General features: G+C 38.6%; 1 protein-coding gene across 1 annotated transcript; it reads right to left on the minus strand.

Moving 5' to 3' along the window:
• Positions 1-1,278: 1,278 nt before the first annotated feature.
• On the minus strand, positions 1,279-13,924 carry LOC121920431 (beta-2-glycoprotein 1-like; the record flags this gene model as incomplete). The annotated part of the gene is made up of 7 exons (XM_042447570.1): positions 1,279-1,929; positions 2,789-2,986; positions 4,023-4,202; positions 4,665-4,853; positions 7,457-7,533; positions 11,658-11,757; positions 13,729-13,924. Coding segments are annotated over 7 exons (1,011 nt in total), but the record flags the coding sequence as incomplete, so codon positions are not given.
• Between the last annotated feature and the right edge of the window lie 3,779 nt (positions 13,925-17,703).

Raw genomic sequence — 17,703 nt, forward strand, 5'->3', positions numbered from 1 at the left:
AATTTTGCACAAAACTACAGTTCCTAGAATTCCCTAGCATGGAGCCAGGGTAGTTAAAGCGGTTTCAAACTGGATTATTTCTGCAGTGCGTTTTGGACATGAGACTTCATTATAATCTTTAATGGTTTGTTGTATGATGGTATTTCTATTCTGTGTCAAAAGATAAACTGATGAAACATATATTGTCCAAGCACTACTCCTAGCAACTCCTTTTCTATCCACAAATACCTTATTTTTCTTTCAGTACTGTGCTGCTGGCCTTGCATCAAAACTGCTCCAAGACCTCCTTCTGAAGCATCACACTGCAATGTCCATTGCTCAGTTTGGCTGTAGTACTTCACTGTTGGAGCTTTGCTGATGATTTCTTTAATACTTTGAAATGCGTCTCATTGCGTCTGTTCCCATTTCCAGGCAGCTTTCTTATAGACTAGCAACATCAGTGGCTTAGAAACATCAGGCACTGGCCTTTAAAGTGGTTCTTTTCCTTTATGAGCCTTTTCATTCTTTCCCATAGTTAGATATTTGCCCTTTTACTTTTCATAGAGGCTTCCACACATGCTCTGAATTATATTGTTTGTGGTTGCAAATGGTCTAAGTCCTGCTTCCCGGGAGCACCTGTTCTATACTTGGGGCCAATATGATAGATTTGAACCTTTGTTTTGACAATTCTGCTACTCTCACAATTTGATAACATTTTTCTCTTGGTATTTGATAACTTTTTTTTCTAGGCTAAAGTGACATAAGTTTCTTTTATCCATCTCTCCTTCAAGACAGAGTCCTGTGTGTCACACACAATCTTATCCTGTATTAGAGAGTCCTTTATCTTTCCAAAGTTACAGGTTATCTGTTCCTTCCTCTTTGCTTTTGGGTGAAAAACTGGTATTCCTCTATGAAGACAGTTGTCATGAGGATACACTAGGCCTCAAAGGAATGTTACAGTATTAACTGTTTTAGTGTTTCAGGTTCTCCTTCTCACTTTTCCGCCCATATACCCAGCTAAATAATAAAACTACTTTATGTTCATTTTCTTCTCTTTATCAGCCATGGTTAGTTCTGTGTACAGACTGAATTCTCATTTCCATGTCCGTGCCAGGTTCTTTGTGTGAAAATCCAGCTGTGCCAGAGGCATCAAACCTTGCACTGTTCTCTCTTTTCACTCTATTGTGAATGGAACCTTTGAACCCTCTCGTCCAGAGGCTTATTTACACATTTTACTTACGAAATTTTCACAGCCATCATGTTTCATATGACATTGTCTAATTAAGAAACGATTCTCAGTTAATATAAACCGTGCATTTTATTTAATATGCATTCCTACAGAACAGTTACTGCCCTCTCTTTGTCTAATCTACACAAACACATTCTACTCTTCTTTCACTCTTCTGAATTCTTCTCCAAACACCACCTCACTGCTACTGCTGGTTTTACTTTTGAAGTCTATTTGTATTGCTACAGCTCACTAGGTAAATAATAGAATACATAACAACAGATTATGGTGCAGTTACATTAAAACCAAAAATCTGTATAAACAAGTATGAAAGAAAAGTAATGCTGATCTAGACCAAAGCACTATTGCTAACACAGTATCTTTAGTATAAGTTTCTTTTCCATTACATTAACCTCTACATGGTAGTATGCTTTAAGAAAACTGAGCACATGGAACTTAAAATATAATGTGAGGGGAAAATGCACAAAAGATTACGTATCTTAAATGCAAAAGTAGCATTGCTGTTTTTTAAAGCCTGTTTAGGATAAACTGGCTACAATGTGTTTACATTGCTAGTAGATGTGATCTAGGAGAAACTTCAATGCTTCATCTGTATACTTCATCTTTTATCAACACTTGGATATAGCCTTTTCAGTTAGCAGTCTCGCATGGTGACAAGTCTGCTATGTCTGTTTTGAAGTAGGACGCAAACCATCCACGTTCTGTTTAAAATAAATTATGCATTCAGGTAAGTTACTTAACTCTCAAAGTATGTTAATGGTCCAGTTCATAGTCAATGGTATATAGATGAATGGTACTTAGAGAATATGAGCACAGTCTTCGGTATAGGCAAAAATATTATGTCTAATCAATATTAATCCATGAAGCAATAATATTTCCATATGACAAATACAGGTTCATAATATTTCATATTTTTCCAAATAAGGTTGTATATGAACAAATAAGTTTTTGTTATAAAATTACATAATTTTGCCACCTGATTTTTTAAAGTTTATCCCTCCCCATGTGTTTGTTCTGAAGGATGTTGCTTCCATAATATCAGCCCTAATGCTTTTAAAAAAGCTCATCTGTGTAACTCAACTGAGAAAAAAGAACATTTATTTGACATGTAATTTCTATGTTCTCATGCTAGTTTCAGCACAGTTAATACCCTGTGCTCTTTCCCTGGCTGTTCAGAAGACATACAAACAAAGGACTTTGCCTCACTTGATTGCAGTGTCAACTACACACATTCCAAAATTATAGCATAGACCAAAAGCTATAATTCTCATGTCTCATGAAAGCATCCAGGCATCAGTGAAATGATCACCAAAGGCTGGTTGTGATTGTTTTCATTGTATAACAACCTGGATGTTTGGAAATGGGTTTCACCATCAACCACCCTGGAAATCTATTTAGCACCCTCACATCCAGTAATTTGCACAATAAAAACATTTACACTTCCTGTCCAGTTTTTAAATTTTACATGCCTAAATTATTATTAAATAGACAGCTTAATGTTAATGGGAAATAAGATATCTCATGTCTTTCATTTATCATACAAGAATATCTTGGTCATACCTTTGAAGCAGGCAGGGACTGTAAAATTGCCATCATCACACTGAGCAGCTACTTTATAACTACAGTTCTGTTCTTTGTTTTTACAGAAAAACCAGATGCTCTCAGCATGTTGTATTCCATTCTGGAAATGGTCTTGCAACTTTACTTTCTGGTTGTTGTACAACACAGTGGCTTTTTTGACAGGAATTGCACATGGAGCTGTGATGAGGGGGATGTAAACAACATGGTAGACAATAAAGCTTCTGTTGATAAGTCAAATGTCACATTAATACAGAACTGTTAAAGCAAGTACTAACATTATTATTCAATCCAGCTATTTTATTAATAAAACAAGCAAAATTGTTCTGATGGAGGCTGTTACGTTAAAGAAATTTTCCACAGGAATCTCTTAACTAAAATTATTTCTTGTGTGTCATCTGAATTGTCAATTGTGTTCTCCCTCTCTATCATTTCTTCTATATCCTAAAGCAGGAAGCCACATGAAAAAAAGACAGCTATGAGTTTATTACTATTATAATAATTATATATAAGAATAATTAATTTTATTATAATAAATATCACATTATCATGGCAGTATCTTGTTGTAATATTTTACATGTGTAATGGTTTTACCTTAAAGGGCCCCACAAAATAAAATAGTTGCTAAACCTACTGACAGTAATCAGTCTTAACAATATCCAGAATTATCTTTGTCGATCTTATGCTATGAACTAGGGTTCTATTTGGTATATCAAGATCCATGAAGGGCTGATTCCCACCCCCACCCCCCCACAACACAAACCTCCACACACTCAGCATTTGTGTTGTAGTTCTTGAAATCCTGTGGACCAGAATTTCTGATGGCATAGAGGGCTGTGGAGGAATGGGAGAAAGATAATGTCTTGTGGGCATATGGCCATTTTGTGGGGAGGGAAATCACCTCCTGGATCCATGCAGTGAATTAGTCTGTCAGCAGATGGTCCCATCATTTGTGTGTATGTGTATGCATGTGCATCCTACATGGTACCTTCAAATATTTCTTGTTTAGTTAATTATACATAGTGATGAAGAAGGACAGACAGATCCATACAGAACCCAACAAAAACAATGATTTGTATTTGTATTCAGAATTCTTTGATTCACATCTCAACACTTTATTTTATGATTATATAAGCTGTATTGTAAAGATATTAAAAATCATGATCATGTTTTTCAATGAATGCTTGTAAGTCTTGCAGATCACCAGACCCCATACCTCTGCAAATTGGTTTTGTTGACCACTGGCCTGTCTTCTCACATCTGGATTCTGTAGGGCCATCCAGGACATATGTTGGATTACAACCATAGGTAACAGTTTCTTTGTAACGATATGCTCTGCGAAGAAGCAAATATATATATCCATTTTCTATATCTTCTGGTTGTGAACACTCCACAGCTGTGACAGAAAGAAAGAGGCTATATTTGTAATAAAATCAGGGGTGTAGCCATGTTGCCCAATGTTAGCCATTTCATAACATGTTAACTTGGTTCCATCATACGGTATTCTCAGATTTTAGTTTGTCAAGTCCTTAGAATTCTGTAGTCTTCCCTAACCTCCAAAGTATAGGACTGTATTGAAACTCTGTGGCAAAGAATTCTAAGAACCTCACTGAACCACCAATCCACATATTCCATGAAAGTTAAAGTGGTATGAAAGTGTTCTATGTACAAAGTGGTAGGGTTCAGATCCATCCCAGAAGAAAAACTATTTGTTGTGCTTTCAAAACCGATATAGCAACTGACTCTAGGAAAATAACTGCAGCAAAACTAGTATCAATACATGATTCACAGACAACTTGCCTACCTGTCATTAAAATATCAAGACTATATTCATAGTAAAATTCATAAAGGTCCCTACCTTTGCATTCTGGAAGTGCACTCCAATTCCCATCAGCCTGACAGACAGCTGTTTCATTTCCAAATAGAACATAAGGCAATAAACACTGAAAATTGATTTCATCTTGGAAGACTGATATGTTTCCTGGCTTAAGTCTTTGGTAAGAAAGGACTGAAAACTCCGAAACTGGTGGTGGAGGGCAAATCACAGCTGGAAGCCAAAACAAATTTATTTCACATCAAGTAAACAGAAAACTCTCCTTGCATATGGTAGAGGAAGGGAACCTCAGGCCCTGGGGCTGAATCCAGTCCTCTTGGCTTCCCCAGAGTGTAAATTCCCATGTTATCCTCAACTGATGGCTTTCCAGTTTCTCTATCATTCTTCTCCATTCTAAAAGGCTGAAGGTACCAGATCTTCTCTGATCTTAGAAGCTAAGCAAGTCAGCCCTGATTAGTACCAGGGAGACCACTATATTTTTTCATCTCACCCTCCCCAGGCCAACCTTGCCTGCCACTAGAAGGCAGTTCCCAAAACTGAATTATCTGAAACTCACTTTGGGTCTTGGGCTCAAAGAGCTTCCCTACCCCATCATATGGAATTTATTACTATATTATATAGGCATATTTTGTATCTCTGTATGACACAATGCAGGGGACTGTAAAAAAAACAAACCCTAGAAAGCATGTGACATACTCCCCCTTTCAAAGAGTTCCATAAATTGAAAAGGAAAGAATTCAACAGATCTACAAAAGAATCAAATAAAAACAATACAATTCTAAAACACAATTAAAATCAGCATAATAAAATGGCATATATAAAATCATTAAAATATAGTAAAATATATAAAATCATTAAAATATGAAAGTTAAAAATAAAGCACCCCCTCCATAAGTAGCCTCCATGCAAGCAATGGCAGGGGGAGGGGGATTGGATTTGATGGCCCTTGAGGTCTCTTCCAGCTCTAGGATTATTTGATTCAATCATTCTACAATTGCTACTGAAGGGTTTCTCCTCAAAGATGGAGAATGTGGCGTCCTCAAAGGTATACAGGTGCCTTATCTACAACCTATTTCAGATCCAGACTAGCAAAAACATCCATGCCCATGTTGATTCCAGTGCTGCTGGAACACATGATGTGCAACTGTATTCACAGTGAAAGTGCTTCTTTTAGGCGTTAATATGATTTGGAAAAACTCACTGTTTACTCTGACTTTTACAGGGAAAATTTTTTTTCTTGAGGTTTTTTGCAATGTGTATCTTGCTCAATCTATGGCATTGGGAGGGTGGGGTGTAGCTGGTGGATGGTACTCTCCAGCAAGCGTACTACTGCTATTTTATCCCTAATGTTCTGTGTACAGAATCACTGTTCTGAGGAGTGGTCGTGTGATTTTTGCCTGCCCTGACTGTGATTCTTATTTGTGAGGAATGTTTCCTTCATCAGTGTTTCTTTCTGTGTCACATCAAAGTCCAGCGGTTGTCCGCAGAAGCACTTGGAAAGGGGGGGGGGTAGAGAGCGGGGGGGGGGGGTAGAAGCTTCCCTTGCTTACTTCCCTTGCTCACTCACTGGAGCACAAAGTGGAGAAGAGGAGTGGATGGGGGTGCCATCCCATGCATGTGTGAGGCTACTTGTTGATAGGTTTAATACATGCTGGGGAGGAGGGGAGCAAAGCTGCTTCAGATAATAATCTGATACAGCAAACATGTGAACAAGGTAGGAGGCTCCCTATTGTATTGTTGTGAATTTAGGGGAAGGAAATGTGGGTCCAAAACCAAAGTGCATTCAGATTATAATGGGAATGTGTGATATTATTTGGGGTCAAACTGGGAAAGAATACTGTGAGGTAAGGGGGAATTATTTTGTCAGTGTGGTAATTCTTCTTCAAGTGAGACTTGTGATGGAATCGGATCCAATATGAAATTCATGTGCAAGAATCGCTTTCAAACCCGGTTTTTACTGTAAGTCTGAATGGCCCCACAGATCCAGTTTTCACAAACAGAAAGTTGAAAACTCTCTTCACCACCATCTCAAAACATTCCACATAGAAGTCTATTTTGGGTTCTCTGTGTAAGAAACAAATCTGGCTCACTCCCAAAATAGAGTTATAATGCTTGCAATCTCTCCCTGATTCCTACTGGCCATATTTCTAGGTTATATTAACAATATACTATGTTTTTCATGTTTAGAATCTTAAATGCTACTTGTGTGTACCAAATTTACAGATTCCAGGCAATGGAGTATTACTTTACCTGTTTGGGGGTATTTCATGTGCCTTCTTTTGAGGGAGAGATCAATTGCACCCGAGCCAACTATGGGCTTGCCATCCGCAGTTTGAGCTTCCACAGATGGCAAGCCCCAGCTTATTCAATGGGCGATTGCACAAGCAGCTGTGCAAGCAGGCGCACATGCCCACTGAAAAGAATAGGACTTAAGGTCCTGTGTTTTTTGCTATCCATGAAAGGGGAGGGGGTCTGGAACAGATCCCCCAAGAATAGCAAGGGACAACTGTATCTTCTTTTAGAGACATTTATTTTTAGGTTGTCTTAAACTACTCCATGTGTATCAAGCTGCAGATGTTGTGTGACTATGGAAGGACCTTAATACATATGAATGAATACAAATGCCCTGTTTTGAAGGGTAGTGACACATGATTTGTGTACACAATCTTCATTTTGTCACAGTGTCTTAGTAACGTGCACAACATTTCAAGTTTGGCAGCTGGCATATGAATACCTCAATAAAATTTTCCAACCCCCTCATGAGTTGGTCACTCCCAGGCATTTTTACTTGCATACCAATAATGTTTCATACATACGATGACATTTAGGAAGCTTTTCACTCCATTGCCCATCTGCCTGGCATAGTCTGCTTTCATAGCCTCGTAGAATATACCTGATAATCAAAACATTTATATAACAGTAGTTTTTAGCATATTCTAAAGCTGTAAAAGATTTGTTCATACTGTATTAATATTCATACCAAACCCCTCCAACAGAAAACATTTGTTGGAACTTATGGCTTCATTTATATCAGCTATTATTTAGGCATGTATCGGTAGCTATGAATTTTTCATCACAAATCACAGTTCACTTTGGGCTTGCTTTCCTAATTGGAGGTACTCTTAAGAGACAGAGGTTATCAAAATTCATCATAGCAACTACATGCACCATATTCAAGTCAACTATTTTATACTTTAAGCCTCCCCAAAAGTAATTAAATGGTTGGGAATACAGATTCACTGATTCAACTATCCATGGTTTGAAAATGTGTATATATCTTGATTTTGTCATTTTATATAAGGGAAACCATTTTACTACCCCATTGTATTTAATAAGACTTGAACATCCATGGATTTTGGTATCCATGGGAAGTCTTAGACCTAAACCTCAGCGGATATGAATGGCCCACTGTGGGAACAATACCAGCTAAATCCATTTCAGTTCAAACCTTAACGTTTTTCATGCTTCAACACCAGGCACAACTGAATAATGAATTAGGGTTTACAAGACAGTATTCTTTCAATTATATTATATTATTATTCCACCATTTAGTGATACCATACCTTAGCAACTATAAAAATACCTAAGGTGTTAAAATTGCACTGCATATGGAATTACAGCTATAATGTACTGCAGTAAACACCTTAGTTATTGGGGAATTAATTATACCGGTAAGTAACTAGTTGCTTTCATACTTCAGGCACCATATATTTGAAAGTTCCCTGTTATTGAAAATTAGGAAACAGACATTTAGAACAATAAGTAAATGTGCTGTTCACATTTCTCAATGTGCTGCTTCCTTTCTTTCAGGGAGTTTCAGCCCCCTAACTAGGGAAACTTTTATAATTGGCAGTCCCTCCTTGCAGGCTGCTGTGACCCAGTCTACAGCCTTGAAGGAAGGAAGGCATGAAGAAATTAACGATCGATCGATCGATCGATAGATAGATAGATAGATAATTATAGATAGATAGTCCCACTCTTGTACTAAAAGTATCCAGTGCTGTGTACAGCTGGACCCTCTATAAGCTATTTTTTTTTATGTAGGTCACACAGAAAAAGCCAATTAGAACTGTCACACTGTTGACCTTTTCCTAAGAAAGAGAACTAGCCAACTTCTGCATCCAATTTGCCCTTTAGGTTTGTGTTAACAAAATGTAGAAAAGTCTTGAATTTATGTAAATATTTCTGCACAGTGCTGCAGCGTCTTGTTTACATGATAACTATCACCACTCAAGACAGCCTGAAATACATTTTAAGAAAGCAGTTCATGGATAATAAATACTTCATTCCAATGTTACAGGCTGAATGCTAATTTGATAAATAGTTTGTCAAATTCAAGCTTCTGAACCCTGAATATTATGGAAATAAGTATGTCTATGTAAAGTTTAAAAAGTATTTGTGCGTCAAATAGCATACCATTAAGACATTTGAAGACAATCTGACTTAAAACAAAGCGATAAGGAGAAAATAGAAGGTGTAAACAAATGACCAGTGTATAATGTTGTTTGTTGTTGTTGTTGTGTGCCTTCAAGTCTTTTCCAACTTTTGGCAACCCTAAGGCAAACCTACCGTGAGGTTTTCTTGGCAAGATTTGTTCAGATGAGCTTTGCCATTGCCATCCCCTGAGGCTGAGAAGATGTGAACTGTCCAAGATCAGCCCTTAATAATAATAATTAATAATTTGTTTTATTTATATACCGCTATTCCAAAGATCATAGCGGTGAACAGCAAGTAAGCTAATTAGCAAGTAAGCTAATTTGCCCCCAACAGTCTGGGTACTCATTTTAGCGACCTCGGAAGGATGCAAGCCTGAGTTGAGCTTGGGCCCTTTTGCTGGTCTTGAACTCGCAACCTTGTGGTTTTGAGTGAATGGCTGCAGTACAGGCATTTCCCCACTGCGCCACCAGGGCTCCAGATTTCATGGGTGAGCTGGGAATCAAACCCTGGTCTCCAGAGTTATAATCTAACACTCAAACCACTAATAATGACAAAACCAAAAAAAGGTGTATTGCAGTGGTACAAGAGGGTAACTAATAACTAATGGCTGATTCACTCAGCTGTAAGCAGGCTGATGTAGTCAATGGGCAGACAGTCAACATAATGGTAGCTAGTGAGATTCCAGTCAGGGGCATCACTAGGGGGTGTAAACTGCATGACACTTTAAGGGGGGATGGTTGACACCATTTGATCCCCAAATATCTGACTTTTGGCAGAAATGGGCTTTGGCATTCACCTGTGTCCCTTTAAAATGCTGAAGAGTGGAGTGAGACTCAGTGGGAGAAAGGAGAGGCCCCAGTTTTTTAAAATAATTTTTAAAATTAATTAAATTAAATTTTGTTTTTAAGCTATTTTATTATTTTTAAAATTTCTTTTTTTTAATCACACCTTAGCAAATTTTCACTTTAACCACAAGAAACTAAGGCCATATAAATACATTTAGGATGTGCATATGATATCATAATTTAAAGGTATAATTTTAATTTTTCTAGTTGCCTATGTCACAACTATTACCATTACATTCAGTGATATATGGGAAATATAATTTATGAGTAACATTAGTACACATACAAAAAAAACATTACTAAGGATTCTTTATGGTGTAGTACGGGAGGAGGTCAATGGGGGCTGATACCTTGAGTTACTGTACCAGGTGATGCCAACCCTAGTGACGCCACTGTTCCCAGGTGGTTTGTCCCTAAAGTGACCTCCTAAATCTCACTTCTAATTAGAGAAGAATATAAATGTTGATATTAATGGAAACTACTGGAATTCATCTCTGATTGGGCAGACAGAGGCTGAAGATAGTATAAAGGCCACCTCCTAAGAAATTAGAGTCACGCTGTTTTGCACAGCTTCCAATTAACCTATGCAGCTGATGGTATTCTTTGATGACAGATACCCATAAAATGCTAGTAAGAGACAGCAAGGGTGAAATTCTGCTCTCAGATATGTTATATTTCTTATGTAAAATAAAGAATTGCTGGCTAAATATATAATGAACACCACAATGAACTGCAATGCCTGTGTGCTTCCACCACAGACAGAATATGGTTTAGGATTTCCCAATATTCTGTAAAATGTATGATCCCTTACAAGTGGAATCTTTATGAAGGGCTATGGTATAAGATGTGTAAGAACTTACATGAAATGTAAAGCAAATGATAAGCTATGTGCCTAGATGCTAAGAATATGACAGAAGCAGAGTGTATATAGGAGCTTATTGCATTAACAAATAAGCTGGTTTACCTCTTCCATCTTGAATTAAGGATCCAGGATGCCCCCAGATGTTATCATACCTAAATCGTGGCCGCCACCAGGATCCATCCTGGGTTGAAGCCTCACTCAGCCAACAAATTTTTGAAATTGGAAGCTCCCCAATTTCAAAAAAAAGTAATGCTTCAACCCGGGATGCATCTAGGCAACAGCATTCTGGCTAAATTGGTGACGATTTAGGTATGATAACATCTGGGGGCATCCCAGATCCTGAATTCAAGACAGAAGAGGTAAACCGACTTAATTATTAATGAGATAAGCGCCATAGTCTGGTGGCACAGTGATTAAATGCTGGTACTGCAGCCAAAATGTTGTGAGTTCAGTCCTACAGGGCTTCAGGGTGACTCAGCCTTCCATCCTTTCATAGGCTGATAAAATGAATACCCAACTGGTTGGGGGCAATTGGCTAACTCATTGTAAACCGCTTAGAGAATGCTTAGCACTACAAAGTAGAATAGAGATGTAACTGCTATTGCTATATATATGTATAACAATGTCTTTTTTCATAAATGGACATTCTCTCTTCTTAAAAATTCTGAGATTCTGAGATGTAAAAGCGCCTAAGCGGAATATTGATGCTAAATCTGCCTGTTTGTGCTGTACTTTGATCCCAAATTGGGAGCCCAGGCAACCAGACAGTGATAAGAGAGACTACTAAACAGATACAGATTAACCCTCCATCCCTCATTCTAAAGAGCTAGGAGTGTGGAACCACATCTGTTTCAAAGACAACATACAACTCACCCAGAATCACATGAATAATTTGCAAAATTCATAAAGTCAAGGCCTGTGAAATGTACATTTCCATTCATCAAGGGTTCAGGTTGGTTGCATTTTTTGGGTGCTGGAATACATAATAAATTTTCCATTACATTTGGATGATTAGATAGAGAGGTTAGCAGATTATAGACAGATATGAAACAATTCCAGATCTCCACTAATGGAATCATTTTAAAAGATTCATTACATATTTTGTTCATAACAACCACATGGGGCACAGTATAAGAACTAATCAACAAAAGTTAGCTACATTAAGAACAGAGCCTGCAAAAATAATTTTACTAAAGATCCCAGTATCAAGCATGACTACTGATTGTAGGAGGTATACTCCAGTAACTTTTCCAAGCTTTGATTAAAATTACAATACATTTCTAACTACAAAGGATTCCTTCATAGTGATGGTAGTAGCTCATTAGTGGGGCATTTTGGATACCTTTTTTAAAGTACAGTTGAAAACCTAGAAAAGATTCATTGCCTCGTTGATAAGGGAGCCACCACCAACTACTAGAGTATATTCTTTGTGCAGAGAAGCAACTAGTTACAAACACCAGGCTGCTGTTGATGTGAAAGAATATCTGTCTCAGACCCCAGAACACTGTTTCAGAGCAAACACCATATATACTTGACTATAAGTTGACCTTCTGTATAAGCCGAGGGCAAGTTTGGGGGACAAAATTGTGGATTTTGATAGACCCATGGATGAGTCTAGGGTAAAATTTAGGGTCATATAACAAAGAAGGTAAAGGATGAAGCAAAGGGAAAACAATGTCAAAGAACTTACAGAATTCTAGCTGTTTGTACTCACACTAAAGGTTGGATGGATCAGAGACTAGAAGGCCTCAATGCCTTTAGGACAGGTTACACTCTTGCCTTTCACCAGGGGATGGTTCCTTTTTATATAAGAGTTAAAGTACAGTACTTACATTGACTTGTGGATACACTGACTCAGTTTTTTTGGATTAATTTTTGGATTAAAAATTTTGGACTTATACATGAGTATATACAGTAATACCAGATGAAGCAGACAAACGTAACAGTAAGGGATAAGCAGATTTTTAGTTCAAATGTCAGTCACATCTTCCTAAAGAGTCCAAGAATGCAGGAAGCTCTGCTTAGCCACATCATTCCTAACAGATTTAATTTTCACCAAGAGTGGTTCTTTTGTAAGGCAGATGGCTTACATGAAGTTGTTAGTAACTGTTATTAACAACAACAAGGTGTTGTTGTTAACTGTCATCAAGTATTTATTGCAATCCTGTGAATTAGAGACTTCCAGGTCACCATGTCATTAACACCCTGCTCAACTCCTGCAAACTCAAGGCCATGGCTTCCATGATTGTGTCCATCTGTCTAGAATGGGGTCCTCCTCTTTTCCCATTGCCTTCTATCTTACTAAACATTACTGTCTTTCCTAGTGAGTCATATGTTCTCATGATATGGCCAAAGTATCACAGTCGTAGTTTAGTCATCTTTGCTTTTTTCCCCACCACCATGGAAAGATAGTGCCATTGGTGGGTAAAGGCCAAGACACCCCATTATATTTGCATTTCAATAGAGATAACTGACAAGAACATATTGGTGCTGAGAGAAAAACATATCTCTGTTTTCTGTACTACTGTAAGGATTACAGATTAACACAGAGGAAACAGGGGGATTCCACGATTCTGTCCTCTGGAATCCGGCGATTTACACTTGAAGGAGGGACCTTTGGAATCCATAGCCAGGGTCGGGGGCAGAGCCATAGTTTGTTTACTGTTTTTATTTGTTTGTTCACTGGTTGGTTGGTTGTTGATGCCATGTACATCCAATCTAGAAGGATGAGGTGTAAATATGTAAAATAAATAAATAAATAGGTAAAGAATGCCTAGACTTTCTTGATTTTGGGGAAAAAAGGAAATTGAGTTGGCTTCTAATAAAGAATTACAACAGTTGATATAGCTACAATAGCTATATCAAACTGGAGATTATTTTATCCACACACAACTACATAGGGAGCTAAAAAGCAACAAAGCAAACTGGAGAAAAATATACTTACCTACACATTTTATGGAAATAGAAGGCCATCTGCCAGTGAAAGGGCAGGTATATCTCCATTTGCCTGACTGATAAAGATACCCAGGCTGACAGTGGTATATAATTTTTTCTCCAACATTGTATTCTGCTTTGGCTATACTGACAGAAGCAAATGGTACTGCAGGTGGTCTAGGACAGACTAAAAAGGACAAAGCATTTTAATAATCCATGCATGCATTGACTACTCTTCTCCCATCTTACTAAAGCAATGTTACAGACAGTTAAATAAACTGTTTGTAGGATTCATAAACAATTTAAAGTTTAATAAGTTTATTAAAAATAAATGTAACTGCTTCTGTTTTCAGAGATGATGCAATGAAAGGAAAATAAACTCTTTACCTGATGATGGTAAATTAGGGAGTAGGACTGTGATCCATGTAATCTAACACAAACTTTCTTACATACAGAAGAAGGAATTAGAATGCCACTGGGGCTGTGTCTGCCCTACAGAAATAATCCAGTTTGCTACCACTTTAACTGCAGTGTCTCAGTACTATGGAATTCTGGCAATGGTAGTTTTGGGAGACATTTAGCCTTCTCTATCCGAGAGTTCTGGTGCCCCACCAACTACAATTCTCAGAAATCCATAGCATTGAGCCATGGCAGTTAAGGTGGTGTCCACCTGGATTATTTCTGCAGTGCAGATGCAGCCTTAAAGTTGTTGCAGGGGTTAACTCATACTTCATAATGCTTTATGGGAATTTGAGGAAACCTCTGCTAGTGATTGGCTAAGACATTCTAATATCACAGAGGGTAGGACGGATAGAAGCAGCTCTGTTGGCCACTGGCGAAAAGGCCATGCTTCTAGAGAAAACTAGAGAATGCACAGGAGGCTTGGAAATCAAGAGCTAGTCTCTTGAAAAGGCAGTTTCCAACTGAGAATAGTTTTAGGTAACAAAAAGCTTTAAAAGCCACAAAATAAAATTGCTAACATTGCACCCAGACCTTTGCAAGTCAAAAATGATTTTTTAAAACATCAAAGATTTTATTTAACTCATGTTTTAGGATTTTTGTTATTTTAAGAATAAAACATTCTCATAATGCAACACAGAAACAAACATTACAATGAATTTAATAACAAAATATCCAGCATTATTCAAGAATATTAGTATTCCATAACATAGAAATCAGAAAAACATCATAGTACAGTACAACCTCAACAAACTGTTATGACCTGGCTCATTAGTAATGGGAAACCAGGACAATTAAGACTGATCTTCTCTTCTATCTTCCATCCTTCGTCTGTATTAAGGGAATAACTGTTGTTGTTATGGGCCTTCAAGTCATTTCCAACTTATGGCAACCCTAAGACCTATCACAGGGTTTTCTTGGCGAGATTGTTCAGAACGAGTTTGCCTTTGCCTTCCTCTGAGCCTGAGAGAGTGTGACTTGCTCAAGGCCACCCAGTAGATTTCCACGGCCAAGCAGGAATTCAAACCCTGGTCTCCCAGAATCATAGACCAATGCTCAAATCACTTACATCACACTGGCTCTGTAGGACAATAATAATGTTGTTCTTACTTTAAAGATACCAATCCCATCTGATCTTGGAAGCTAGGCAGGATCAGTTCTGGTTACTGCTTGGATGGAAGACAGCAAACAAATACCAGGTGCTGTAAGCTATGGCGGGTTACACACCGACAAAAAATATGTATTCCATACGTATTAGGGTTAGGAAGGGGCGGTGCTTCCGCACCCCCCTAACCCTAGTACGTATGGAATACGTACAATATGGCAGCGCCCCTTCCACATGGGGGCCGCCATATTGACATAACGGACGCTCTGCGTCCACACGTGGCGCACCGGAAGTGACGCTGCGAGTGCACCCTTTGGCACTTGTGGCGCCTCTTCCGGGGCCCGAGAAGGAGCGTGATTTCCGCGCTCTTTCTCTGCAGCGTCCGGGAGTCGTGCCATTTAAAGGCTGCATCTCCTGGACACTGCAAGCGGCGGCGGAGCCAGAACGCCACTTTTCAGCGGTCTATAACCCGCCAATATTTCAGAGAAAGGAATTGGCAAAGCCATCTCTAAGAAAGCCTTATGAAATTCAAGGGGCTGCCATCAACAAGTGACTTGAAGGCACGTACAGAAGTGTAAGGATGACTGAAGGATGGTATTTCTGCAGTGTTCTGATAACATCTGATATATGCTACAAAAATGTAAAATATGATCACACAAAATTTCCTATCCATCATTTTGACCCAGCTAGCCTGAAACTTAAGGCTGAATCAGGGCTGGCTACCTACACAGCTGCCCTTTGCAAATTATCACCACCAGAATTCTTCTTTGGAGGTTTTTAAATAGAGGCTGGATAGCCACTTGTCATGGGTACTTTGATGTATATTCTGCACCCCAGGGAGTTGGACTGGATGGCCCCTGGGGTATTTCCCAACTCTATGATTCTAAATACCACAATTTTTCAAGATAGAAATGCATTCCCATCAGATCTAGTTTAGTCTGAATTGAGATCATGGTGGGCATCATGCCACCCTCCATGTATGGTTAGGGTTGCCATATCCCGCCTGGGGGCGGGACTTTCCCGGTTTGGGGCAGGGCCACATGGTCCCGTCCCAGTTTAGCCCCACCCCCAGGACTTCCCCCCCCAGCGAGGCCCTGGAGGCAGCTCCACCCCTCCCCATGGCTGTGTGCCACCCTCCCCGCCTCCCTGCCTGGCTTAGCCTAGAGAGCAGGTCTTCAAGACATCTGCCACTCAGAGCTATTGCCAGCCCTCTTGGTATACAGTGGTGCCTCGGGTTACGAAATTAATTCGTTCCGCCATTCCTTTCATAACCCGAAAATTTCGTAACCCGAAACACTTTTCCGTTAGCACTGGAAAGCCTATAGCTGCACTTTGCAGCATTTGAATTTCGCGCCGAAATGAATTTCGTAACCCGAAAAATATTTCGTAACCCGAAACAGTTTTTGCCAATCCAACTTTTTCGTATCCCGGAAATTTCGTAACCCGATCATTTCGTATCCCGAGGCACCACTGTATATACCCTGCAAGAGGCCTTACTTTCCAGGTTACAGTGAGAAAAGAAAAAAAGGCCATCAATCGTTCATGTTTCACTGGGAGTCTAAATGCCTCATCTTTTAAATGTCTACCAGGTCAGTATTCTTGTAATTCTTTATCACAGGGTCGTTTTTGAGGCCCTAAACACCTTTCCTTGTAATATGCAAATTTCTCCCGAAGCTGACCAATGGGAAAGAAGCAATCAGCCCTCCACTTGGGTTGGTTTTCAATGGCTTGGTGAAGGAAGAGATTTTGCCTTGCAAGTTGCTGGTAAATAATAGAAGGCTTTGGGATAGCAAAAGGCTGCAGAAATAGTTTGACCCCCCCCCCCCCTTAAAAATCCATGGCTCAGTGCTATGGAATTCTGGGAATTGTAGTTTCTTGTGGCACCAGAGCTCTCTTGACAAAAGGAGGCTGAATGGTCCACAGAGCTACAATTCCCAGGATTCCATAGCCTTGAGGAGGAGGAGGAGGAGGAGGAGGAGGAGGAGGAGGAGGAGGAAAGCTGAGTCAGTGGCCATTAGGTCTGCCTTGGTTTTTTGGGGGTTTTAAATTATTTTTAAATATATAAAATACTTATTTTATTTTATTAATTTTTATTATTGTTTTTTATTTTTTATTTTATTAATTTTTATTATTGCTTGTTTTATTTTATTTTATTATTGCTTTGTTTTTTATTTTTTTATTTTATTAATTTTTATTATTGCTTGTTTTATTTTATTTCATTATTTTTTTACTAAAAAGCATATTTATTTATTTATTTATAGGAGTGTTTTGAGCTTTTATTTGGGAATGTGGTGCATTCATTTTGCATTGCTTTGTCCTCCTTTGTGGTTATCATTTTAGTGTTTTTAATTTTTAATATTGTTGTAAGCAGCCTTGATCTCATTGGAGAGCCGGGCTATAAATATATTATTATTATTATTA

This window comes from Sceloporus undulatus, chromosome 2, assembly GCF_019175285.1.
Source record: "Sceloporus undulatus isolate JIND9_A2432 ecotype Alabama chromosome 2, SceUnd_v1.1, whole genome shotgun sequence".
In the NCBI taxonomy this organism is placed as follows: Eukaryota; Metazoa; Chordata; class Lepidosauria; order Squamata; family Phrynosomatidae; genus Sceloporus; species Sceloporus undulatus.